The 23,612-nt window shown below is 46.9% G+C and overlaps 1 protein-coding gene across 20 annotated transcripts in view; it reads left to right on the forward strand.

Annotated features, from left to right (window-relative positions):
• The window catches only part of CACNA2D4 (calcium voltage-gated channel auxiliary subunit alpha2delta 4), a 179,524-nt gene that overhangs the window by 17,213 nt on the left and 138,699 nt on the right, over nucleotides 1-23,612 (forward strand). For 19 of the 20 annotated variants that reach the window (XR_005601059.1, XR_005601060.1, XR_005601081.1 and 16 more), the window contains exons 2-5: nucleotides 5,914-5,995; nucleotides 13,655-13,771; nucleotides 21,926-21,985; nucleotides 23,373-23,535. Coding sequence is in view for 7 of the 20 variants with exons in the window: in XM_039546316.1 (XP_039402250.1) it covers nucleotides 5,914-5,995; nucleotides 13,655-13,771; nucleotides 21,926-21,985; nucleotides 23,373-23,535 (422 nt within the window). In the remaining 13 variants the exon portion in view is untranslated. The remainder of the gene's footprint in view (nucleotides 1-5,913; nucleotides 5,996-13,654; nucleotides 13,772-21,925; nucleotides 21,986-23,372; nucleotides 23,536-23,612) is intronic. The other variant, XM_039546326.1, reaches the window with a different exon arrangement.

Genomic DNA, 23,612 nt, shown 5'->3' on the forward strand with positions numbered 1-23,612 from the left:
GTACTTTTAGCTATCTACTACTCCTGTCAGTAACATGGTTATAACATCTAGTAGTCTTTTAATAACCCTTTAAAATCATTTATAAATTAAACATTGATATAAAGTGTGACCCTCATAACAGTTTGTAATTTGCTGTCTACTACAACCATAGGTCTTTCTGGACTCACTTGTCAATCTCCAGATACAAATTAGGGAGTAACTGTCTGGATAGTTTTTTTCCTGTACCAAAATGTTGGACTTCATTAATAATCAGTAGTCACATTTCCAGATGTCAGATCAGATTAAGTGTCCAGTATTTTCCTGGTTCTTCCTTGATCCCATTTTTGCTTCTTGTTGTTCTTTTTCCTCCCTCAGTTCATTTTTTGCCTAGATATTATTTAGTTCTTTAGTCCAGGGACTGCATCTTAGATTTGGCACAATGGGGTTCTGATTGAGACATCGAGGGTGGAACCCTAATACAAACAATAGGTAATAATAGTCATCTTTTATACTAGCTCAACCGTATAACTGAGATCAGATTCTGACCCAGTCTAAATTCGCCTCTCATTTACACTTGTGCAACCCTTTTGACTTACTGGGGTCACATGCATAGGAATAACGAAGAGCAGGATTTGGCTTGGTATATTTAGTACTTCCTAGAATATGGAGGGAGAGGGTGGGACATAAAAGTAAATCAATAGAAATGATCCCTGGCAGAGAAGAAAACATGCCAGGGCAATTTACATGCATCCTCTACAAGTGAGGAGCAAGTGCTGTTCAGTAGGGATCAAAGGTCAGGATACTTTTTTTAGAAGAGGTGATGCTGTCCCTTTAAAAAAGGCTCGGAGGAAGCTTGTTCTGATCTCTGATTGGACGAGCTGACGCCTGTCTTCAGAAATCAGAGTAATCCTGGGTGATTTTATCCCACTCCACTTCCCTAAATCTGCTGCTATTGCTGCTTTGCATGGGGATTAAAGGGCCGGCAGTGGATTACGTAGATGCTGTTGCTGCAGAGCTCCCTCAAGTCTCTTCCATTCCTGCAAGGCACATAAGCTAGACGGGACCCAGTGATCACCTTGGCAGCCATGGGGCAGCTTCTCCCGAGTTTTCCCTCTCAGTAACTCCAGCATATTCTTTGCAAACTTTTATCTGCAGCTGTTGGGTGGGAGACTGTGCAGTCCCAGTGGAGCTTTTCTCCATTTGGACAGGGACGGTGCGGACTGACGGCACAGGGTGGCAGCAGCATGCAGGCTTAAGTGTCCCCAGGACTCTGCTCCCCAACCCCACTCCCCAGCAAGACACCATGCTGGGGCCTGTCTGGACAATGCTGGGACCTCCATAGAGTGGCAAACGTGGCTGGGAATCTCTATGTCTATACAACTAGTCCTGTTGCTGATGGTCTTTGCCTGGAGGATGGTGCCAGGAGCCATTCTGTGGCTTTTCCTCTCACTCAGCTGCCTCCTGCCTTCTGCTAAGTCCCAGGCAAAGATACCACTGGAAACGTAAGTGTTTCCCCCATGCCTCATACCCCTTTACCCACATACTCCTCTGCCCTCTATGATCCTCTGCCCTTCACTGTCTACTTCTCTCTTCTGCTACTGGTGCCCCAGTCCCTGCTCTGCCATTCATCATCCCTTTTCTCTCAGTGTTCCTTTGTAACTAGCACCAGCCCCTTCCCTTAAAGAGACACCCACCTCCCCACCTTCCAGAGATGTCATTTGTCTGGGGGACATCAGAGCTTTAATTGTACTTTTTGCATGGAGTATTTCTTTGACCTGATTTTTGCCCTAGATGCAAAATCTCGCTTCACCACCAGATCGAAGCCACATTGGGAATCATTCCCATGGACCTGGGCTCACAGACAGAAAAGGATTGTTCTTAAAGTGTACAGAATAGCCTAGTGGACTGGCACTCAGAAGACCTGAGTTAAATTCTTAGCTCTGCCACTGGCCTACTCAGTGACCATGGGCGAGTCATGCCCCTCCCTGTGCCTCAGTTTCCCCATTGATAAATTGGGGATCATGATACTGACCCCCTTTGTGTAGTGCTTTGAGATCTGAAAATAAAAAGTACTAGATAAGAGCTAGGTGTTGTTATTTATTGTAGTCTCTAATCCATTTCCTCAGCTCTGTTTGGTGCACCAGAAGGAGCAGGCAAAGATGGTAGAAAGACAGCCCCTGATCTCTGGGGCAGCTGGAGACCAGTCTGGTTGCTGGGACAAATTTGAGCTGCCTCAGAGGTGCACTTATTTTATGCGGGTGTGTAACATTCTCCTAGGACAGGGCTGTAGCACTGGTGCTCTGTGATATGTCTGAAGTACTTGAGTGAAGATGTGTCATTCTGGCCATCTTATGTATAAAGATCCAAATTGTCTTACTGTTCCTAGTACTTCTGTATAGTACTGGTACTATCCCCTTACACTGGCTCTGTATAATATTACTCCAAAGGCTTACATAGCAATAACTATTATGCACACGTGCAGTATACGTATGCACTGTACACACACATACATATTTTAGTGTAGGGTGGCATGCCGGTCATATCACCTCTCTCTGTTTCCTTTCCCTATTTGTAAAATGGGGATTATGACTCTAATCTTCCTTTATAAAATCCTGTGAAATTGGCAAATGAAAAGCACGTTAGAAGTGCAAAGTCTTCATAGCATTATTGTATTGTGTGTGCACTGCATTTGTATGCAGGTTTTCATACATGTAGCTGTGCATGGACTTTTTACACAAGGGTTTTAGTATGTGTATACAGACTTGTGCATGTGCCATACTTGTGTGCGTGCATTTGTGCATGCACTCTGAGGGGAAGGGAAGTGCGTGTACCTCTCCTCAGTGTCACGGATGGCTAGCCAAAGGCTGACACCATGCTACAAAGTAAGTCCTGCATTGGTGACAAATCTTTCTTTGGCAGGTTGCCATGATACTAACATCTGAATATATAGAGTTAAAAGTATTGGACCTCACTAAGCTGATTTAAGCAACTTAACTACTTTAAGGTTAAAAATATATTGGTGTAGAATTTTATATGCTACAGTTTGTTTGAAAGGGAAGAGATTTGGATATTTCTGCATTACTCAGAGGGAGGAAAACCTGCTTCTCATGTGATGGCTGAAAGAAATGACATTGTGCTAGAGAAACAGTTACATGAACTAAACTATTGAAGAAAGCTTACATCTCTTTCTGAGATCAAGAGGAGTGTTTTGCATTCAAACAGCTCAAGGCCTCTCTCAAAAGATTCCATCCGTGGAATCCTTCATGTGTTTACCAAGAAACCCACACATTCATCGCCACCCTTGGGGGCTTAACCCCGGGCATCTCATAACATTTTATCATGGACTTTATCCTGGCTGCTGCATGATGAAATCTTAATAATTATGGTTATTAAATCACAATAACCAGGTAGCTACTGACGTTTCAAGGCTTTCCCCCCAGAGGGACAATTCTGCATATTATCTGGGGTTGTGGGAGCCGGCAGTCACAGAAGAAGTTTTGATGCAATCTGGTGAATATGAGTTTGGTTCTTTGTCCTCTTCTCTCAATCATTTAACAAAGACAACTACCTCAGATTCACCAAAATGCACCTAGCCCTCCAGCAGCCCCCAGGCTCCCGGCTTATGTAAAAAATAATTGTCCATTGGCTGTCTCAGTGCCCTTCTTGGGTCCCCATTTATTTCTGACCCCTATTTACCTACAGAAATCCCCCTTTTACACTGCTCTGATGAGAAGTCCCTGTATGCCGCCAGTTGCCTGACCTATGTCTCTCTTATAATTGTCCCTAATGAGTCTTCTCATGCCTCCCCATGGCTCTTCTCATCTTTCTGGTCTTCCATTTGTCATTCTGTAGTTCCCCAGCTCTGTCCCCATGACTCCCCCTTTCTATCCCCATGCTTCCCCCTAACTCCCTAGCCAGCACTGTCCTCCTCTTTGCCTGCAGGAAATGTACATTCTCCAGCACCCCAAGTGCCACACGTAGCTTCAAGAAACCCAGCAGAGAGGCAGCCAACAGGGCTAGGGAGGCAGCCGGAGAACAGTCAATAGAGATGCTGCTGTGCTCTGAACACAGCTGTGCCACAGCTGCCTGCCCATTGCCACAGTCCCAGGATATTTCCTGGGAGTCTTCCAATCCCAAGCATTCAGAAATCATGGGATTGCCTTAAAAACCATATAGTTTTTTTTAAATAGTAATTTCAGGTTCTTTTATTTATTTCCCGGTGATGGAGATTTTAGGATTCATATTTTCAAGCTTTTCTTTTGCAACCGTGAGGGCTAGAAACTTTTGTTTCTTCTCTTTTTAATGAAAGCTCCAAGATTCTCATGCAATCACATGATTCCAGGAGCCCTGGCTTTCAGAACAAACACCAAATATCACAAGACTTGATAAAATCAAGAGAGATAGTAACACTGCTGCAGTTACCTGGGCTGGCGAGGCAACCTCCCAGAAGCCCTATGTGTAGCTTTCCTATCATCATCATCGTATGGGTGGGTAAGCAGCTTTTGTGACAGTAAATTTTCATGCCAACATTAAATGGCTTGTAGGGACAAGTTGTTCAATGAGCTGCTTCAGGGGGTTATTGAGTTAAATAATGAGATAAGGGTAATGAGATCTCATGCTTCAGGACATCAGCTGATCACCATAAAAGTCTGGAAGGAATTCTTCCCCACCCCCATGCATTACACAATAGGCAAAGTGTTTATTTGTTTTTAGCTTTTCTCTGGCCAGAAGCAAGCTAGTGGGCTTGTCAGAATAAGGGTCTGAGATGGGAAAGTGAATCCTGTCTTCCTAGCGAATTCAAATATTCAGTATTGTTTTCAGTGTATATTAAAATAAAAAGATGACTGTGGCTGACAAAACAGGAAGCAGAAACCAATAAACTGACCATAATAGCCAGAAATACTGAGTTGCTTCCATTGATTTCAGGGGGAGCAGGATCACACACAGGGGTTAAAAAATGGATGTCTCAGTGCTTGATTTACCATGCCATTGCACTAGTTCTTTATGGTGGTGGAATGCCATTGATTTTGACTGCATTATACTGTACTGGCATTGCAAAGAGACGAATCAGGCCCTCTGGGTTTAAAGTTTTCTTAGAACTGGGAAGAATCCCACTGAACATTATAGGTAAGAATCTGTACTCCATAAGTAACTGGTTTGTTCTGATGAGGGGAGACAGCCATGTGTTCTATAAAGAAGTAGATACCTCCTAAATTAATCCCTGTAAAAGGAACTGAGTGTAGGTGGAACATCCTAACATGATTCCTGATTAAGTATTCTGACAATTACTGCAGCCATATATGCTAATTTGGGGAGGAGGCAATATCTTTATGCTGAGCCTGCATGTTACCACCCTTATAATCTCTGTGTGGTATTGCTATTGTCTATTATTTATAGGATGGCATACATGTGCATGGTACTTGACAGAGAGATAAGATGTGACCCAGAATCTGCTCCCAGTTTACACCTGTCAGTCCAGCATACCTTCACTGAAAGTAATTGCATGCCTTGGATTCACACTGGAGTAACTGAGATCACAGCCTGGCTCGTTGTCCCTACCCCAAAGAGTGCAGATCCTTACCCTGTTATAACTCAGATTTTACTTGGTCTTTACTCAAGCAAACTCCTGTTAGAGTCAATAATGACTGAATAAGAACCCCAAAACTTGGCACCGTTAAAACAGCCTAATGGTAAGGAAAGACCAGGGTGCAGAATGGGCCACAGAGATGATGGTTTCCCACTACTGTTGTGTGTTTCACTAGCAGTTCAAAAAGAAAACATGTTATCACTGTTTCTACAGTGTCATAGGTGTGCTTGGTGGTTCTATGCATTGGGAGACAGGAAGTGATACATGCCTGCATGACTGTTGCCCTTTGATGCAGCTTATCTACCTGATGTGCTAATACTGCTGGTTTTCCTCTTTTTCCACTTTAGGGTGAAGTCCTGGGCAGATGCCTTTGGTGGGGAGATATATTCCATCATGACAAAGTATTCAGGCTCGCTCCTCTTACAGAAGGTAGGCTATACCTGCAAGGAGCTTTGCTGGTTTCAGATTTCCCTCCTCTGTATCTTCTCTCTCTGTGTGTGTCCTGGGGATCGATTGTAGAAGAGCAACACTAGGAAATCTTCGCTAACTTTCAAGATAGGGTGACCAGATGTCCTGATTTTATAGGGACAGTCCCAATTTGGGGGTCTTTTTCTTATATAGGCTCCTATTACCCCCCACCCCCATCCCGATTTTTCACATTTGCTGTCTGGTCACCCTATTTCAAGACCATTTGGATTCATTTCCCAGTCCCTACCCTCTAACCTTCATTGGTCCAGGTGGGCTTTGTACCTCTCTCTGATGCTTTCATTGGCTCATTAGCCACTTCAGACTCAGAATTGTCCTCCTGGCTTTTCATACTGTCCACGGGCACTGTTCACCTTTCTCCTCTGACCTCATATCCACCTATTTCCCTTAATGACCATATTCACTCTTCTCCTCCCTTCTTAACTACATATACGTCTACTCCCCCACCTGCTCACTCTACTCCAATATTGTCTTCCTCTCTGTTCCCTGGGCTTTTCCAACTGGGGCTCTCTTGTTTATTTGTACTTCCTCATCTGTCTTCCTCCCACTGTTCCACTGAGTCACTTCCCTCTCTTTAAATCTTGCTTTAAAATCTGGTTTTCCTCTTTAGTTTAGGACTGATTCTCTGAAGGGCGTTGTGATGCCAGTTCTGAAAGCAGCTGTATACAACAAGATTGCCTTGGAATAAAGAATTGCTCACCCTACCCTGCCCATCATGCACAGTTCTTTAATCCATGCCCCTGCAACTTCAGCACAGGAATAGCAACCTTCATACCCTCCACTTCTTGCAATTCCAGCTGCTAGGAACATCCTGATTGGCAGCAGCTGGCATAAATGGGTCCAGCTCCAGTGACTTCAGTGGTGTTTGGCCGATTTGCACCAGCAGATAATTTGGACCATCTTGTTTGTTTCGCTCGGTCCATGAGCTCAGGTAGGAGATGCTGGAACTGGAGAAGCACAGCAAAAATCTGTCTCAAGTTTTTGCTGGCATTAATCAGTTATGAACCATAAGAACATAAGAACATAAGAAAGGCCGTACCGGGTCAGACCAAAGGTCCATCTAGCCCAGTATCTGTCTACCGACAGTGGACAATGCCAGGTGCCCCTGAGAGAGTGAACCTAACAGGCAATGATCAAGTGATCTCTCTCCTGCCATCCATCTCCATCCTCTGACGAACAGAGGCTAGGGACACCATTCTTACCATTCTTACTTACCAGCAAGTAATTATCTGAAATAATAAGATTGCTTTGGTCAGGCCAGCTCCTCTTTTGCTGTCCATGAACTTTGGAGTGATTGAGTTCAAATTGCAGAAGGCTAATTTGAAGTGTGCATGTGTGAGTCTGCATGGGAAGTCGTATATTTTATATGGAACCGGCCAATGCAGAAGGTAGATTGCGGGAGGGGGGAAGAGTGTTTGTTGAAATTGACGGGGGACAGAGTTCTCATCAGAATCCTGGCAGAGAGGCAGTTCCATGAGCCAGATAAGGAACCAATCACATTCTTCATGAACTCACACACAGTTCATGTATGCAGGTAGGGTGGGCTTTAGCATGGAGAGCAGTGAGCACCAGACCTGCTTCTTGATCATTGCCATTCCCCTGGCTCTCATTGCCAGAGAGTGGTAGGAGGGAGATTGTCTGTTCTGATTCAGATCTTCCTTCTGTGAAAATCAGCCTCTTTCCATATGGCCACGCTCTTGGCTGACTGCCAATGGCTCATTGGCTTGGATGGCCTCTGTATATAGCACTGAGGGTGGGCCTTTGAAAGTGCTCAGCACTGGCCTGTCCCTGCTACCAGTGAAGCTAATTGTAAATTGGGGAGCAGGGTTCAGCTAGTGCTGAGCGTTGTATAAAATCACCCCCAAGTGGCTGCATGAGCCTGCTGGTGCAATCAGTCTCCCTGTGTTCTGCTTCCAGGCAATAGGTGTCTGTGGTGGAACCTGGAGCCCCTAGTGGATGATAGATATGGAGCCAGGTTACCATCCTCTTCACCCAATCTCCCAGGGGACTCTGCTCCAATTATGGCCCAGTAAATAATATAGAAACTCTAATTTCTGGGAATAGGGAGCAGTGAGAGTAGTTTCTACATCAATTTCTATATTGTAGAAAGGGCTAGTGCTAAGATGCTCTGCCATGAGGGTGTCTTTTGTGATAGTGGAAGGCGTTCAGTGCAAGCACACCCGGTAACCTGGGACACCATTGCTTTCCCTACCTGGTTGCTGTCCCTGTGAGCTATAAACAGCTTGAGGAGGGGAGAGATGATCACAGTCACCCTGTTCGGATTGTCAATAAAAGATTGCGCCAAATCCAGCAAAATCTTGTGTGTGATTCTCTCAGAGACAAGACGATTGATTTCTGACTGAAAGACAGTTTGATTCTGACCAGCAAATCCAGCCCAGGATTCATGCGGCGGGGGTGGCACCTGTCTTTCCCTGATAGAGGACAGAGCAACCCCCACCCATGAATAGCCACATTTCACCTGTCTCCATCAAAGATACTGAGCAGTGCACTGATAGAGAGAAGGTGGTATCTGCCTTTCTCTTGTGCACGATGCAGACCTGCTGCACTGCATGCAGATGGATTGTGCTTTGCTTGAAATGGAATTCTTGATGTCAGAGTGCGACACTGGTTCAGCAGCGTCTCAGGGGAAGAATGTCACTCACTGAGTCACCATTGTCACTTCCTGCAGGAACTTGGTTTGATTTCTGATCCAACACAGCCCTGCGTACTCTCTCCTTCTCTGAGTCATCTCCCCAAGTCCATTTCTTACCCAGTTTAGACATTACTAGAGAAATATGCATGCAGCTCAGACAAGTCAGAATTACCTCTCCCCCCTTGCTCCCTCTCGAATCTTATTTATTTTTCCCTCTCGTCCTGGGGTTTTCCCCTCTCTTCCTGCTGTGCCCATTTCCCCAGGTCTTTCCTCATCCTCTATCCTGTTAGGAAACTCTAGATCAAACACCATCTTCGCTAATAAGCTTCTTAAAGCAGATAAGCTTGAAGGACTTCAATCTGCATGCTTGACGGGTATAGCTGTGGAGAGAGAGAGGAATTTCATGAGGCTAAGATCAGATATCCTCCTAATGCAGTAATGTGAACAAACCTCTTGAGATAGGTGAAACTTGTTTTCAAAGAGGCCAGACCTACAAACAACTTTGATGTAATCACGCACACACACACACATGTGCACCCAGACTCCGGTTATGTTAAGGCAGGGGATTTGAATGCACAGAAGTCAGAAAATTCAAATACAGGAGTTTCCAAAGCAACGTTGTTGTATTTGAGCTGCATGGCACATTTCACACATGAAATATTTTGGCTTGCTGCTGCAGCATTATAGGTATTTGGGGCACTTTGCAGACAAATACAAGGACAGGTCCCTTCCCCAATGGATTTACAATGCAAAGGCCAAATCCTGGAGTTTTTTCTCAATGTTTGCTCACTCTTCACTCAGGCAAAACCCTTATTGAAGTCAATGAGAGTTTTGCCTGTGTAACGACATAGTAAAAACCTGAGAAATAACAATAAGGACATCAGAATTTGGTCTTGCATTAGGAGCTTGATATATTTACAGTGTAACTAAATTCCTGTTGCTGTTAGCACCATAATTTTTCATTTCCTGTCTTTTCTATATTTAAATCTTCTATTTCATTAATTAACATTTTGTATGGAATTTCATTGGCACTGTTTGCTTGCTTTTGTTGTTTTAAAGAGAGGAAAACTAATAAGGCATTCCCATTGCAACCCACACCCCCTGCTACCAATCCTACTGGATACCTCCAATCTGCACCCCTCCCACGAGGCCCAGTAAATCCTTAGGCTGTGTTAGAATTATGATGACACCAGAAAGCAACGTGGAGCCCCATTCCTCAGCTAGCAGTGAGCCAGGAACCAGCCAGGACATGATCACAGCAAATTTTACATAGCCACTAAAGGATGCTTAAAAATTGATTTGCTCTGGTCTGCTGAAATCTCCACTGCAATGTGTTGGCTTTGCTGTGGGAACAGTGGCAAAGCATACATCTTCTTTAGCTTGGGTGGTTCCTTTTCTGTGAGCCCTATTTTGAAAACTTAAATGGGACTTAAATGGTTCACAGGCCTTTTGTGTTCAAAAGGGTGAATTTCATACAATTTGCTTTCACCCAAAGAGAGAGATTACTTTAAATTAGTCATTTCTTGTCTTAAGAGTAGTAAAAAACGTGTGTGTTATGCAATAAGTAATACTTTCAAATTCCTGATAACTTCTAGTAATTAGATAAAAAGGGCTGGTTCATTCCTCCCCACTGAAAAATCCATGGGAGGAGAAAGCATAGCAGAAGGCCCAGAAAACTCCATGAGGCTGACAAAGTACATTTGAAGGGCACAAAAAATCCAGGCTTTGTTTTTCTATGGCTTGTCGAGTTTGCCGGTTATATAGTCTACCAGCTGCTCTCTGTTATACAACAGCCACTGCTGAGAATTTCAGTGACCACACAACCCAGACACATCATGGAAAACTTGGTTGTTCATGGTCTGGAGGACATGTGGATCAAGATTTGACTCTAAGTAACTGAATTACCTACTATTGTTTTTACTGAGAAAAAAAGAGATCAATGAGGGTGAAATCCTGGCTCCATTGAAGTCAATGGGAAAACTGCCATTGACTTCGATGGGCCCAGGATTTCACACTTACTATATCTAGTTAATTAGAAATTGAAAAATGAATATGTTTCCTAGAACCAATTTATGCTTTTCTTTGTGGCTAAACCCCCTATTGGCTTCAGCTGGAGATGAGACTGAGTAAGGAGATTACTAAATATTGCAGAATGGACAGAACAGACAAATTAAATAATAAATGTTAAGTGATTTTGCTCCGTGAGGGTGGAATGTCTTTCTCTGACTTAAGTAGTGGCACTGTCAGTGAGTTATGCAATGCTAAGTACTTCGGTGGACTAAATTTCATGGAGGTTAGAACAGGAACATATATTTGGCAATGTAAATCATTTCACAGACACAGCAAAGGGTACAGTACTCTGGGTCCTCAGCCTCCCCAGTTTGTGCTGAAGGAGAATCCCAATTAGTTGTTACCATTGTTTTAAAGGAGTGATGTAGCTTATGAGCATAGACTCTTTTTCTGTTTGTGCCTTGTACTCAAGCAACTTACCGGTTTTTCTTCTGTTGGTGGTGGGGGTTTGTTTTTTGACTCTTTATTATTAAAAAATACTTGCTGAATAATTTCAGCAAGTGAATCTGGGTGGATATGTGATAACCAAGATTCTAAATGTAATCTGTGTTGGTTAGTTTTGATTGGACACAGAAGTCTACCTAGACATTTATAGTGCACTTATCACTATGGTAACTGATCATAATACCTGAGGTCACATGGCATTATTTGTGTTCCCTACACGTAGGATGTGAATATTCTTTCAGCAAATAGTCTCTAAGAGTCCTATTAAAATTCACTGTTTTCATCAACATTCCGGCCAGTAAAATTATTTGCTAGAATATTTCATGGAACACAAAGGTGAACACAGCCCAAATGAATTCATTGAAATATCCAGCTGCTAATGTTGTGCAATATTCTCCCCACCCCCGAGAATTCTAAGGATTGAGTTGTGCACATTATGTGTGGCTGGGCTCTTAATGTATCCTGTGGCTGGTAAACCCAAATGCCCATGGTTATTGATATCCTTTTAATCTCTAATACTGATGTGTCAGAAGCATGCTCAAAATCCTTGACAGTGCTGTTATTACCCTGCTGGAGCGAAAAGGCTGCTGTTCAGCTCTGCGCTGTTGGGAACAATCACTGCTCCATATTGCACAACCCCAGTTTAGCCACTGCTGATGGTGTTTTCTTCGCACAGAGCATGCAAATGCTAGTATAGTTTTCCCAGCTGTCTTGCATTCCAGGGGGAGATTACTCTGATCTCACAGAGGAGGGCCCTGATTAAAGCCCCCGGAGTAGCAGAGATCAGCTTCTCTGCAGATGAAACTATGACACAGTTAAATGGGACAGGCTGGCAGCAGCTGGGATGAGTCCCGTGGTCTTGTCATCATCCAGGGCCTTCCGTCTGTGAGCTGTAAATCTCCTGTTGGTAGTGTTGCTGTGCTAACCTTTGCGATCATCCCCACCTCTTCTTTTCCCCTCCCCCATCCAGTCCGGCTACCCAGCAGCAGCAGCATGGATGCAAGGGCTGGAGTTTTTAATCCAGTAAAGCCTTGCTCTGTTAATCATGCCAGACAGAACTAGCAGCTTCCACACGTGCCTGCTGCAAGCTGCGTGTATGCTATTTCTGTCCTACCTCCTCAGCCCTGTCCCCTCCTCAGGGCATTTCAGACTCCACATATGCTCAGCAGCCTTCTCTAAGGATGAGTGAGCTTGTCTAACAATAGGAGCCCTGGTGGTTTATCCCAAAGACATTCAAACCCCTCTCCACATCTTGTAATTAGAAAGGACCCCCAAATCCTCTGCCCCCCACTCATTTTGTATCGTGCTGGAGAGTGAACCTCAGGCTGAGAGCACTGGTGTGCTGCCAATATTTTAAGAAGGGGCTCGCACAAAACTTTCTCCACGTAGCCTGTTTATAAACCCTGCACCTCCGGGGGAAAGGATGGAGTGCATATACTGCAAAGAGAAAGGCTGAGGGACTATGGGAATCTATTCATTTGTTTTCCCGCTTAAATCAAAATACTCTCATTACCATCGCCGCTAGCGGGATAAGGGCTCTGTCCTTTTTGACAGAGGTTAATCAAATTGTCTCCTTTTGCAGTTTGTTTCCCTTCCTGCTCCCATCTGGTCTGCTCCTCTTTCCTCGTTGTTTTTAAAGAGAAGACATAAGGACTATCACATCTAATATGGAAACTGCAGGGGTGATTTAGGCACGCACAATATAGTTGCCCAGTTTGGAATTTGGACAGAATACTGGGGGTTAAACCTCTATTTTGTATCAAATGTCAGAAAATCTTGAATGACTACGAAGTTGTCAGGACTTTGTCTCAGCCAGTGGAGGGCATCCCCACCTCTAGTGCTCATTAACCCCAAGGCAGAGGAATTGGTTCAGCACTGACTCTGGAACTCAGTCATCATCACCACTGCCTGCACCCCTGGGTTTGTCTGGGAGGTCTCCCAAGTTCCATATAAGCACTTATAAGACCCAATCCCCCTTGGCTTGTGAGAGTTGACAAGAGCTCAGCTCGAGGTGGCAGGTATGCATGGCACATATACAGTTATCATTGATGTACATACACACATTGGCAAGTTTTCAAAACTTGGCTTCCATTTTTGCACAGCTTGCAGGTGCAAATAACCACAGGCACATTTTTGCACGGGTGATCATTTGCTGGTGCAGCTGAGATAACTTAGACAACTACAAGCACCCGATGGCACCAGCAAATCAGTTACTTATGCATAGAGGTCTAAATTAACTGCATTATGCACCAGTTATTTGCACAGGTCCAACTGAAGGGAAGAAAGGGGAGGCATAGAAAAGGATAGACGAATATCAGGACCACCCTTTAGATGCATCTCTCCTAGTAACTAGAATGCCCAGCTAATGTAATTGATTCACGACTTTCCTAGTGAATCTTTTATTCAGTGAGGATTTTCTCCTTTCCTTCACCCAGAAGTACAAGGATGTGGAGCCCACTCTGAAGATCAAGGAGGTGGATGGCTTGGAGCTGGTGAAGAAGTTCTCAGAGGAGATGGAGAGCATGCTGCGCAGAAAAGTAGAAGCTGTTGAGGTACAAACTTGAGAACTTTATGGGGAAATCCCCTTCTTCCAATCACAAAGCTAGAGACACTGAAGGCCAATTTTTAAAGGTATTTAGGCACCTAATGATGTAGATAAGATCCTAGTGGGAGTTACAAATCACCTAGGCACCTAACTTCCATTGAAATCAATGGGACTCAGGTACCTATGTGCTTTTGAAAATCCCACTAGGTGCCTGTCTGCATCTTTAGGATCCTAAATACCTCCTGATTTCCCTGCAACTGCTAAGCTATGCAGGTATAACAACAGCTGGTGCCTCTTGACTCCATCTGTTATTATGTAGCCACTAGCAGAAAGATAATGGCAAACAGAGGAACAGTGGCTTCTACCTCAGCCAGGGATGAAAAATAAAACAAGTGACTTGGCTAGCTTCAAAATAAATATGAGATAATGACAGGTTTCAGAGTAGCAGCCGGGTTAGTCTGTATCCGTAAAAAGAACAGGAGTACTCGTGGCACTTTAGAGACTAACAAATTTATTTGAGCATAAGCTTTCGTGGGCTGCAGCCCCACTTCATCTGATGCATAGAATGGAACATATAAGAAGAGTGTATATATATTGCGATGGGGCAAGGCCAGATGGCTACAGTAAAGTAGTGAGGAACAGGTATGTTAGCCCCAGGCTAACCAAATCCCTAGTACCATGGTAACCAAATGGCAGTTGCTCCAGGTTAATCAAGACACTTGGGGCCAATTAAGATCTTTCTAGAAGGCAGTGGAGATAGCGACATTGATTGGGCCACCTGAAGCCAATCAAGGGCTGGCTGGAACTAGTTAAAAGCCTCCCAGTTACTCAGTGAGTTTGGTGTATGTGAGGAGCTGGGAGCAAGAGGCGCAAGGAGCTGAGAGTGAACTGCTGGAGGATTGAGGAGTACAAGCATTATCAGACACCAGGAGGAAGGTCTTGTGGTGAGGATAAAGAAAGTGTGTGGAGGAGGCCATGGGGAAGTAGCCCAGGGAGTTGTAGCTGTCATGCAGCTGTTACAGGAGGCACTATAGACAGCTGCAATCCACAGGGCCCTGGGCTGGAACCCGGAGTAGAGGGTGGGCCCGGGTTCCCCCCAAACCTCCCAACTCCTGATCAGACACAGGAGGAGTTGACCCAGACTGTGGGTTCCACCAGAGGGGAAGATCACTGAGGTGAGCAAATCCGCCAATAAGCGCAGGACCCACCAAGGTAGAGGAGGAACTTTGTCACAACTGGTGTTAGAAGTGGGATATTTGGTGTGCACAGCGCAGCGGAAGAAGGAGGGTGATTCTTAAAAAAAAAAAAAAAAAGAAAAAGGAGAGGGTTTTTTTTTTTCACCACAATGGATGATGTAGTGCGGGCACTGATACATGCCACGGCGGCCCAGCAGGAGGCTACCCGTGTCCAAGCAGCCGCCCAACAGGAGGCAGGGTGGCTGCAGCAAGAGACTAATCGCCTGCTGATGGACCAGGCTTCGCAAGACCGAGCTATGTTGCGGGAACTGGTAAACCAGGTAAAGACCCTTACAGAGCTGAACCCTGGCCATGATGGGACGTGGCTCATACGGGCCAGCCATTGGCTGCAGAAAATGACACGGGAGGATGATGTAGAGGCATACCTTCTGGCCTTTGAGAAGACAGCCCTACGGGAGGCCTGGCCTCGAGATCAGTGGTCTGGCATCCTTGCCCCATTCCTGTGTGGGGAGGCCCAGAAGGCCTACCATGATCTGCCTGAAGAGGCTGCAGCAGACTACCCCCAGCTGAAAGCAGAGATCCTGGCCAGATCTGGGGTAACGACCACAGTGCGGGCCCAGCAGTATCATGAGTGGAGGTACCAGGAAGACAAAACCCCGCGGTCCCAACTGTATGACCTCATCCATCTCACACAAAAGTGGTTACAAACAGAGTCCCGGAGTCTGGAAGAGATACTAGAGGTTCTGGTCATCGACAGATACATGAGGGCACTGCCACCAGATCTCCGCAAATGGGTAGGCCAGAACGATCCATCCACCTATGACGAGATGATCACGCTGGTAGAAAGACGCATGACAGCCAGGGAATTGACCTGACTACCCAAGGAAAGCCCCTTTCGTAGCAAACACCCAACCCCAACCCTGGAAGGTGGGTCAGCCAAACCCCTGGGGAGTCCTAGATGGAGGAAGAGGGAGGCCGAAAACCAGCGGAGACCCCAGAAGGAAGGGATGGCCTGAGTGGGGGGAACCCTGGGACTAAACCCCCTAACCCACATGATAGGGGAATGATTAGAAACAATTATAGATGTTATGCATGTGGGGAGTGGGGACACATAGCAGCACAGTGTCCCAGCACCGAGGAGCCTATGCAATGCAACTTGGGGGATTGGGAGGTCCCATGCTCCCTTATCCACCTTGCGGACGTCGCATTAGCCCCGCATAACTACACCCGGCTGGTGAAGATAAATGGAGCAGAGACTACAGCACTTGTGGACTCAGGGAGTGCTATCACCCTTATCTCGGGTAAGCTGGTAGAAAGTAGCCAGCTGCTACAAGCCAAACGCGTAGCAGTGACATGCGTGCATGGGGCCGTGAGCCATTACCCCACCATCCCAGTGGAGATAGAGGTTCAGGGGAACCCCATTGAGGTGACAGTGGGCGTAGCTCCCATATCCTGTAGTCATTGGGAGGGACTATCCAGGGTTTGATAATCTACTCCCCCCGGAGAGGCTGGAGGGAGGTGAGGACCCTGTTGGCAGCAACTCATCGTTGGAGGAATGTCTACCTCCAATGTTTTCTGAGTTTTCTCAGGATCTATTCTCAGCCCCCCAAAAGGCCCAGAAGAAAAAAAAAAAAGAAAGGAAGGCCGCAAAGGCCTTGGGAACCCTGATCCTGACCCAGGGCCAGAAGATCGTGCTAGTAGGCAGATGGACACGAGCAGCCGTCAGAGAAACTACCAACATGGAAGGTGAGCCAGAGACTGGCCCCAGCCATCATGGTGATGAGCCATTAGAAGAAGCAGAAGCCGGCCCATGGGAGCTCAGGCAGGTTAGTCCTGGGAGAGAGACTTTCGGGCGGGACCAGGCAGAGGACCCTAGATATGATAACGTCAGGAAAGAGATGGCTGAGATAGATGGGACACCAGTGGAGGGGAAGGCCCGGGGTCCAGGACCCTACTTTATAGTGAAGAAAGATCTCCAGTACTGTGTGGTGCAAATGCAGGAGCAGGAGATACATCAACTTCTGGTACCACAAAAACATCAAAAAGCCATATTGAGCCTCGTCCACAGTCACCTGTTTGGAGGACACCTAGCGGTAGAGAAAACCCAGGCCAGCATCCTGCGGAGGTTCTTCTGGCCAGGAGTACATGAAGATGTCAGGCGATACTGTACCTCTTGTCCAGAGTGTCAGCTACATAGCCCTCGCCCACACTTACGGGCCTCTTTGATACCTCTTCCAATAATAGAGGTACCATTTGAACGCATAGCCATGGATCTGATTGGGCCCCTAGAGAAGACAGCTCGGGGCCACCAACATGTGCTGGTTGTACTAGACTATGCAACCCGATACCCAGAAGCCGTCCCCCTACGCAACACAGCTTCCAAGACAATAGCTAAGGAGCTAGTACAGATCTTTTCCCGGGTTGGGCTACCCAAGGAGATACTGACTGATCAAGGGACACCTTTCGTGTCTAAGTTGATGAAAGATCTCTGTTCATTGCTCCATGTACAAGCTCTACAGACCTCTGTATACCACCCACAAACAGACGGCCTTGTGGAAAGGTTCAATAAGACCCTCAAGGCCATGATCAGGAAAGTGGTGAGCCGGGATGGGAAAGATTGGGATACCCTATTGCCTTACCTCATGTTCGCCATCCGGGAAGTCCCACAAGCCTCCACAGGTTTCTCTCCGTTCGAACTACTATATGGGCGCCACCCCCGGGTATTGGATATAGCCAGAGAAGCCTGGGAAGAGGAGCCAAATCCCGGAAGGAACATAGTTGAGCATGTACTACAGATGAGGGATCGGATAGCCCAAGTTACACCCATTGTACGGGAACACTTGGAGAAAGCACAGGAGACCCAACGAACCCATTATAACCACCAAGCAAAGCTTCAGCGGTTGCAACCAGGGGATCGAGTAATGGTCCTGGTGCCCACAGCAGAAAGCAAGCTGTTGGCCCAGTGGCAGGGACCCTACGAAGTGATTGAAGCCGTGGGAGAGGTAAACTATAAGGTGCGGCAGCCAGGCCGCAGGAAACCGGAGCAAATTTACCACATCAATCTTCTAAAACCTTGGCATGATCGAGAGGCATGCTTAGTCACCCAGGAGACCCTTCCCCAGGTGGATAACTTACACGAGCAAATGAGGATATCACCTGACTTGACGCCAATCCAAAAGATTGAGGCTGCCGACATGATTAATCGCAACCGAGATGTGTTCTCTACAAAACCGGGGCAGATGACTGAGACCTATCACCATATCCTCATGATCCCTGGAGCCAAAGTAACACTGAGACCCTACCGAATCCCAGCAGCCAAAAGAGAAGAAATCAAGGCTGAAGTAAAGAAAATGTTAGAATTAGGCGTTATTGAAGAATCTTACAGTCAGTGGTGCAGTCCAATAGTTCTAGTGCCTAAACCTGACGGTACCATGAGATTCTGTAATGACTTTCGCCGACTGAATGAAGTATCCCAATTCGATGCATACCCCATACACGCATCGATGAACTGGTTGACTGACTGGGTAGTGCCCGATTCTTGACTACACTGGATCTGACAAAAGGGTATTGGCAGATTCCCCTGACCAAAGAAGCTAAAGAAAAGACAGCGTTCTCCACCCCGGATGGGCTATTCCAGTACACAGTCCTCCCTTTTGGGCTACATGGGGGCCCAGCCACATTCCAGCGCCTCATGAATAAGCTGCTGCGCCCCCATACTAGTTATGTAGCCGCATACCTAGATGATGTAATCATCCATACACCAGACTGGGGAACCACTTGGAGAAAGTTGAGGCAGTGCTACGCACCTTAAGGTGGGCTGGCCTCACCGCTAATCCCGCTAAATGTGCCATAGGACTAGCAGAGGCTAGGTACCTGGGATATATTGTAGGAAGGGGTATAGTGAAGTTCCAAACTAATAAGCTAGAGGAGATTCAAAACTGGCCCCGGCCGACCCGAAAGAAGCAGGTCCGTGCGTTCCTAGGCGTGGTAGGCTACTACCGATGTTTTATTCCCCACTTCGCCAGTAGGGCAAGTCCTCTAACGGACCTGGTGAAGGCCCGAGGTCCAGACATGGTGAAGTGGACCGACGCAGCAGAGAGGGCATTCATAGACCTTCGGACGGCTCTCTGTAATGACCCCATACTCATAGCCCCGGACTTTACCAAGGAATTTATTTTACAAACAGATGCTTCCGAGGTGGGGTTGGGGGCGGTTCTTTCGCAAATGATTGGAGAAGAAGAACACCCGATCCTCTACCTAAGCAGAAAGCTGCTCCCAAGAGAACAGAAGTATGCAGTAGTCGAGAGAGAATGCCTTGCTGTCAAATGGGCCATGGAGACCCTGCGTTATTACCTCTTAGGCCGGCGATTTACTCTTGTGACAGACCATGCACCCCTCCAGTGGATGCAGAGAAATAAGGAAAAGAATGCAAGGGTCACCAGGTGGTTCTTGTCCCTCCAACCATTCCAGTTCCGCATACGGCATAGGGCTGGATGCCACCATGGCAACGCTGATGGTCTATCGCGAGCACACTGCCTGGCGTCCCAAGTTGCCCTACCCTATGGTGTTGAGCGGGGGGGGGGGGAATATGTGATGGGGCAAGGCCAAATGGCTACAGTAAAGTAGTAAGGAACAGGTATGTTAGCCCCAGGCTAACCAAATCCCTAGTACCATGGTAACCAAATGGCAGTTGCTCCAGGTTAATCCTGGTGTTACAGGAGGCACTATAGACAGCTGCAATCCACAGGGCCCTGGGCTGGAACCCGGAGTAGAGGGTGGGCCTGGGTTCCCCCCAAACCTCCCAACTCCTGATCAGACACAGGAGGAATTGACCCAGACTGTGGGTTCCACCAGAGGGGAAGATCACTGAGGTGAGCAAATCCGCCAATGCGCAGGACCCAGCAAGGTAGAGGAGGAACTTTGTCACAATACATACAGAGAAGATGCCGTACCAGCTCTAAGAGGCTAATTAATTAAGATGACCTGTTATCAGCAGGAAAAAAACTTTTGTAGTGATAATCAAGATGGTCAATTACAGACAGTTGACAAGAAGTGTAAGGATAGTTATCATAAGGAAGTAGATTCAAGTAGTGTAATGACTCAGCGTGATCTTTTTATGAGATAATGAACATTCAGTCAACGGATCCAGGGCTAACTCTCCAGAAGGTGAGACCCCTGCCCTGTGCAGTGAACACTGGCTATTGAAGGGTGGCAGCCTGTTTGAACATCGTGTGGCCCAATGTGGCATACTGTGACTATTGTCGCTGAGCAATACCCATGGACTGTGAATTTGACTCTTGCAGCTGCTTGAGAATGTGTATTGTGCGCATTAGTTGCTCTCTGATTGGGTGAGGTTCTTTGACCTGTGTTATGTAGGGAAGTCAGGCTAGAATCTTGATCATAATGGTCCCTTCTAGTCTTAACATCTATGAATCCGTTGTATGCCAGTGTATTCACCCTAATTTTAAAAGTGCAGATCCATAGTCACAGAGTCCTGGCTCCTTAAAAACCATTTGGTGTAAAAAAAGTAAAGATGGGCCAAAGCCACAATGTTTGGATCTGGATCAAAAGGAAAGTCTAGGTGTGTTCAGGTCCAGGGTTTTGGTTTGACTCATCAGAGAGCTAGGGACCTTCCATGAAGTTCAGACTCAGATTCAAACTTGGATAGCCTTATTAAGGCCCATAACACAGCTACAGTTTATTGGGCGCAGGGCCGGTGCAACCATTTAGGCAACCAAGGCGGTCGCCTAGGGCACTAGGATTTGGGGGGCATCATTTTCTTTGGCAGCGACCGTGGAGGCTGGATCTTCGGCCGCCCTGGTCGCTGTCAGCATTTAGGCGGAGGGAGCTGGGGCAGGGGAGCGCGGAGAGGGCTGCCTGCAGCAAGTAAGGGGCAGGGCATGCAGGGGAACTCCCCGCCCCAGCTCACCCCTGCCCTGTCTCCTCCCCGAGCATGCTGTGGCTGCTTCACTTCTCCCAGGCTTGCGGTGCCTAAGCTGATTGGCGCTGCAAGCCTGGGAGGCGGGAGAAGTGAAGCAGTGATGGCGTGCTCAGGGAGGAGGCGGGGCAGGGGTGAGCTGCTTCACTTCTCCCGCCTCCCAGGCTTGCGGCGCCAATCAGCTTAGGTGCCGCAAGCCTGGGAGGCGGGAGAAGTGAAGCAGCGACGGCGTGCTCGGGTGCTCGTGCTTGTGCGCGGAGCAGGAGTGAGCTGGGGTGGGGGGCGTGCCTCAGGGTGGGGGTGGGGAGCTGCCACAAGGGGGCACCTCAGAGCGGAGGGGGGGAGCTGCCGCGGGGGGGGGGGCGCCTCAGGGCGGGGATGCAGGGGGGGGGCGCAAGGTGGAAGTTTCGCCTAGGGCGCGAAACGTCCTTGCACCGGCCCTGATTGTGCGGTGTTATAAATGTGGCTCTGTTTGAGCAGGATTCCATCTTAATCTAAACAAATGATCGGTTGGTGCCCTGAAACATGAGATTTGATAATGCAAATGATTATTTTAGCTTCCATAGCTGGCAAAGTTTACAAATGGTCATAACATTTCCCGGCCCTTTTAAAAATCCGGTCATCACTCAGTTTGTCTCAGTTCCCTTTATGTTGGTGATAGGCTGAAGCTGGGCTGGCTCTGGATTGTCTTTTTCACGAGGCTCCAGTTAAAGTGGAATGAAAACTTCTGTTGTTCTTCTGAATAGAAGTCTCTATGAATATGCTCAGTGCCACCTACTCATTGTTTGGGGGGACAAAGTCTTAGGAATGAGTAGCTGTGAGTACATTCCCCAGATTTGAAACTTGCTGCACAGAACTTTATTGGATGCAGTGGAATTTGTAACCTCCCATAGCTTCCTCTGCTGTGCTGAACTAGATCTGAAGTCCGAGTCACTGGGTTTTTCAATATTTTGTGAACAATTCATGCTTCTGAAAAGACTTGTCTGGTGTTTCCCACTCATCCTCCCTCTGTGTGTGTTTGCATTAGAGGCTGGTGGAAGCAGCGGAAGACGCAGATCTGAAACATGAATTCAACTCCTCTCTGGTGGTACGTTCATATCCTTCAATGACAAAGCCTGGATTCATGTGACAGGGAGCCTCGAAGGAACTGGCCAATAGCCAGGCATGGTCTGCCAATTCCAGGAGTGCCCAGTTATCTAACCATCCCATTTCTAGGCATGTTGGGAATTTCCTTGCCTTCAGAGCACCCAGTAGCACATTAATAACTCACTCCTGTCTCATTAGGAGTCATCCTGATTAAATAAGTGACTCCCATGACAGGTCCAGGGTATGATGGCAGCTCCTCACCCTGCCACAATGGTAGTAAACTCATGCTGAAGAGCACCCTTCAGATTCTTGCTGCACATGTTGGTGGCAGCAGGGGATATTGCAGAAAGAAGGGTGCCGACTCCTTCCACTCCAGACTCTCTGGCACCCCCAGCTGTAGCTAACTAATGGGATGCCCTTAAGTGATCTCCAAAGGAAGATCTCCTGGGAGAAAGGGATGCTTTGTGATCAGCAGGAGAGGAAGTGGAATTTTAACAGGGGGAATAACAGGGACTCTGAATGATGGATAAGTGGAAACTCTCCATTTCCTCTTGGATTGGTATATTCCACTGTAAACCTCACTTCTTGTCATTTGGCTATAAATGGCTGGTGGGGCTGGTGTGTTGATCTGATCACAGACTGGCAGTGGTTTGAGCATTGGCCTGCTAAACCCAGGGTTGTGAGTTCAATCCCTGAGGAGGCCATTTAAGGATCTGGGGCAAAAATCTGCCTGGGGATTGGTCCTGCTTTGAGCAGGGGGTTGGACTAGATGACCTCCTGAGGTCCCTTCCAACCCTGATAGTCTATGATTCTATGACTACCAGGTAAGAGTGATGAATGGACCATTATCAGATCTACTGGAGCTACTTGAACACATCTGTCAAAGAGGGTGGGGTGAAGGATTAAAGATCGAGGCTACATCTACACTGCACGCCTCTTTCAGTGGAGTGTAGCGTATGTTCTCAGGTAGTCCCCCTAGCACAGGTAGTCCCCCTTACTTCTTTTAAGTAGCAGTGTAGATGGTCAAGTATGGCTTAGACAAGGTGTACAGATATGCCTGAAAGGTATGGGCATATACCCAAGTACATGGCTCTTTACTTGCCCAAGCCATGCCTTCCCATATGCACTGCTGTTTTTAGCTGCAGGAAAAGGCTACAGCAGTGGGGAAAATCTCTGGCAGCGGGGAAAGGCTCCGGCAATGGGGAAAGGCTCTACAAGCTCCCTGCTGCTGGAGCCTTTCCCCACCGCAGGGAAGGATTCTGGCAGTGGGGAAGGGCTCCAGAGGAGGGAGGCAGCAGGGAAAAGCAGGGAAAGATATTTTTTTTTCCGATAATAAACTCTCTTGCTGTCTTTCCCCTTTCCTCTGTCTCATTGCTCCTCATCAACAGTTTGATTACTACAACTCTCTCCTGATTAATGAGAAGGATGAGAATGATAATTATGTGGAGCTTGGAGACGAATTCATTCTGGAGCCAAATGAGCATTTCAATAATCTGCTGGTGAACACAACGTACAGTGATGTGCAACTCCCCACCAATGTCTACAACAAAGGTAATAGGGCTCTTACCTCTGACTTCACAACCCTGTGAGGGGAACCTGGAAACTACAGTGGAATAACAACACAAATA

Source organism: Mauremys reevesii, linkage group 1, assembly GCF_016161935.1.
Source record: "Mauremys reevesii isolate NIE-2019 linkage group 1, ASM1616193v1, whole genome shotgun sequence".
NCBI lineage: Eukaryota > Metazoa > Chordata > Testudines > Geoemydidae > Mauremys > Mauremys reevesii.